The 2,533-nt window shown below is 31.6% G+C and overlaps 1 protein-coding gene across 1 annotated transcript; it reads right to left on the reverse strand.

Moving 5' to 3' along the window:
- Positions 1 to 206: 206 nt before the first annotated feature.
- Positions 207 to 1,797, reverse strand: LOC111920814 ((+)-neomenthol dehydrogenase). Its single transcript, XM_023916381.2, has 5 exons — positions 1,703 to 1,797; positions 1,356 to 1,599; positions 1,164 to 1,232; positions 887 to 1,075; positions 207 to 798 (listed from the first exon to the last, which is right to left on the reverse strand). Exons 1-5 carry the CDS (start codon positions 1,714 to 1,716, stop codon positions 421 to 423), a joined length of 894 nt encoding a protein of 297 aa, XP_023772149.1. The 5' UTR covers positions 1,717 to 1,797; the 3' UTR covers positions 207 to 420.
- Positions 1,798 to 2,533: the final 736 nt, after the last annotated feature.

Raw genomic sequence — 2,533 nt, forward strand, 5'->3', positions numbered from 1 at the left:
AATATAATATTTTATTTTGTTTGCACTTTGCTAATGACATTGAATTTATGCAACAAAAATCCTATAGTATAACAGTAGGAAAAAAAAAACTATATTCTTATGAATCCAAAATAAAATAAATATTCGATCGAATGGTGCATGTAATGGTTTTTGTTGAGCAGATACGTGTTTTGCCTAAGTTTATGAAATGAAATTAGACGACAAGATGCTTTAAATTACCAAATATTATGGCACACTTTAAGTTTTATTCCTCTATGAACGAAAGCTTGAAAACTGGGAATGAAAAATGACTTTTTGCAATCTGATATACATATCTATATAAAGTCAAAGTCAACCCAAACTTAGACTTTTCCTTTATCTAGATCCGACCCCTGCACTTTCTGTCTGTCTGGAAGTTGAATATTAATCTTCAATACTCAATCAAACTTGGGATATTTCCAATTGACTAAAGTATTTTCCGGAAGGACCATCGTTAGGCAACAAAGCAACCATAACCGGAGCTTTAGCACCTTCTTCCGGCGTAATGTATCCTGTTTGAGCTGACATATCTGTGATCACATAACCAGGATGCACGCAGTTTATAAGCATCTTCGGATAATCTTTCGCCATAAGCCTTGTGTAAGCATTAATGGCAGCTTTCGAGACTTTATAAGCAGATACTGTTAGCGGCCATCCGTTTTCCTCCAGTTTACCGGCCTTCAAGTCCCTCAAAAACCATCCAGTTATCTCATCCACCCTTTCTTCTGTTACGTTCTTCATATCTCTTAGCTCATTTCTCACCTTCTCATTATGAATAAACTGGAATAAAGGGTAAAAAAAATTACTTGCTTTGTTTTTCTTTCTAATATGATGGTTAATTTCGTGAATACATGCAATATTGACTTACGAATAGCTCGCCATAACTGGAAGTAATGTTGACGATTCTCGGGGAGTTGGAGAGTTGGAGAAGAGGAAGAAATGCCTTCGTTACAGCTTTAGTTCCGTAGTAATTTGTTTTTATGCATTCTTCTGCCAATTCATAAGTTTGCTTCAAAATATCGGTTAAAAGGTGCGCCTTTTCGTCCAAAACTTGCACCTATACGTATATCAACACCAAATCAAATTCACGTTTTAAGATAGATACGACACGTTAATCATATGCAGGTATATACTATAATGCTTACGAATCCTTCTCCTGCTCTAAATTTTTCTTCGTTTAGGATGATAATGCCCATATGTCCTGCATTATTGACCTGCACACAAATTATATTTTTTTAGTAAACAGAGTAGATTGGTTTATTATAATATCGAAATCTTGAAAAACTGGTTTTGTATTGTAAAGTTTGACTGCTTATATATAATGAGGGAATATTGACCAAGATATCGAGTTTTTTGAAGTGGGCTTTCACAAAATCAACTGTTCGAGAGATGCTGACTGGATCTCTGATATCGAGTTGATGAAAAACAACATCTGGGAAGCCTGAAACATTGAGTTGCTGAACAACTTTGGCGCCCAAACTCTCGTCTCTATCCGTTAATACGACTTTGATTCCATTGGAGGCCAATTGACGACATATCTCAAACCCAATTCCTTTATTTCCTCCTGTGACAAGCGCGCATCTGAAATTTAAAAACAAACATCGCAATTCGCTATCGTGAGAACGTTTTTGATAGAGTATGTATGTATGTATGTATGTATGTATATGGCTGAATATGAATGTACCTTTTGTCCTCCATTGTTGTACAATTAGTATATGAAGAAGCATAAGAAGGAAGCAGCCCCTTTTATAACGGATTGATATGATATATTAATGTGATATCTTTTCCATTTAATTTTATTTTATTTAATAGCATTATTATTATTATTATTATTATTATTATTATTATTATTATTATTATTATTAATATTAATGATGAGACCATGTTGAAACACCCTCCAAGTATGACTTTTTACGAGAAGAAATCAAACATCACCAAGTTAGAATAATATCTGTGGTTACATGGAACGAAATTATATAAGAATGTTAAGTTTTTTTTATTAAATTAATAAACATACAAACAGTTAGTCTATATGTCTTAGTTATCATAGATAAGAATTAAGGGTAAATTACAGGATGGTCCTTGTAATTTAGGGTAATCTGTGCGTTTGGTTTTTAACAATTTTTTTTTTTTAATTCGGACTGTCTTTACTTTTTATTTTTGTTGCACGATCGGTTCATTTCCGTGTTAAAAAACTAATTTATCCTCATCCATTTATTTATTTATTATTATATTATTATTATTACTATCGCTAAATATTATTAAAAAAAACCTTATGACATCATCTTAAATAATCGGGACCCTTGATTGTATTTTAATTTTATTTTTTTCATTCTTAGATCAAATTACTGACATTATTTTCCTCGTATGAAATGTATTTAAATTCTAATAAATGATTTCCAATCGTCAAACAATAACTTACATTCGTTGAAATTGAATGTATTTAATTTCAATAAGTGATTTCCATATTTTAAATCTTGAATTTCCGGTTATGAAGATTTTAATATGATCAATT

Source organism: Lactuca sativa, chromosome 3 (genome assembly GCF_002870075.4).
Source record: "Lactuca sativa cultivar Salinas chromosome 3, Lsat_Salinas_v11, whole genome shotgun sequence".
In the NCBI taxonomy this organism is placed as follows: Eukaryota; Viridiplantae; Streptophyta; class Magnoliopsida; order Asterales; family Asteraceae; genus Lactuca; species Lactuca sativa.

What these genes read in the sequence shown, in the direction of transcription:
- LOC111920814 (XM_023916381.2), bottom strand. An exon ending in TTAGAGCAGGAGAAGGATTC is followed by an intron (nt 1,076 to 1,163) that starts GTAAGCATTATA and finishes ATATACGTATAG; the next exon opens with GTGCAAGTTTTGGACGAAAA. An exon ending in CCAGTTATGGCGAGCTATTC is followed by an intron (nt 799 to 886) that starts GTAAGTCAATAT and finishes CCTTTATTCCAG; the next exon opens with TTTATTCATAATGAGAAGGT.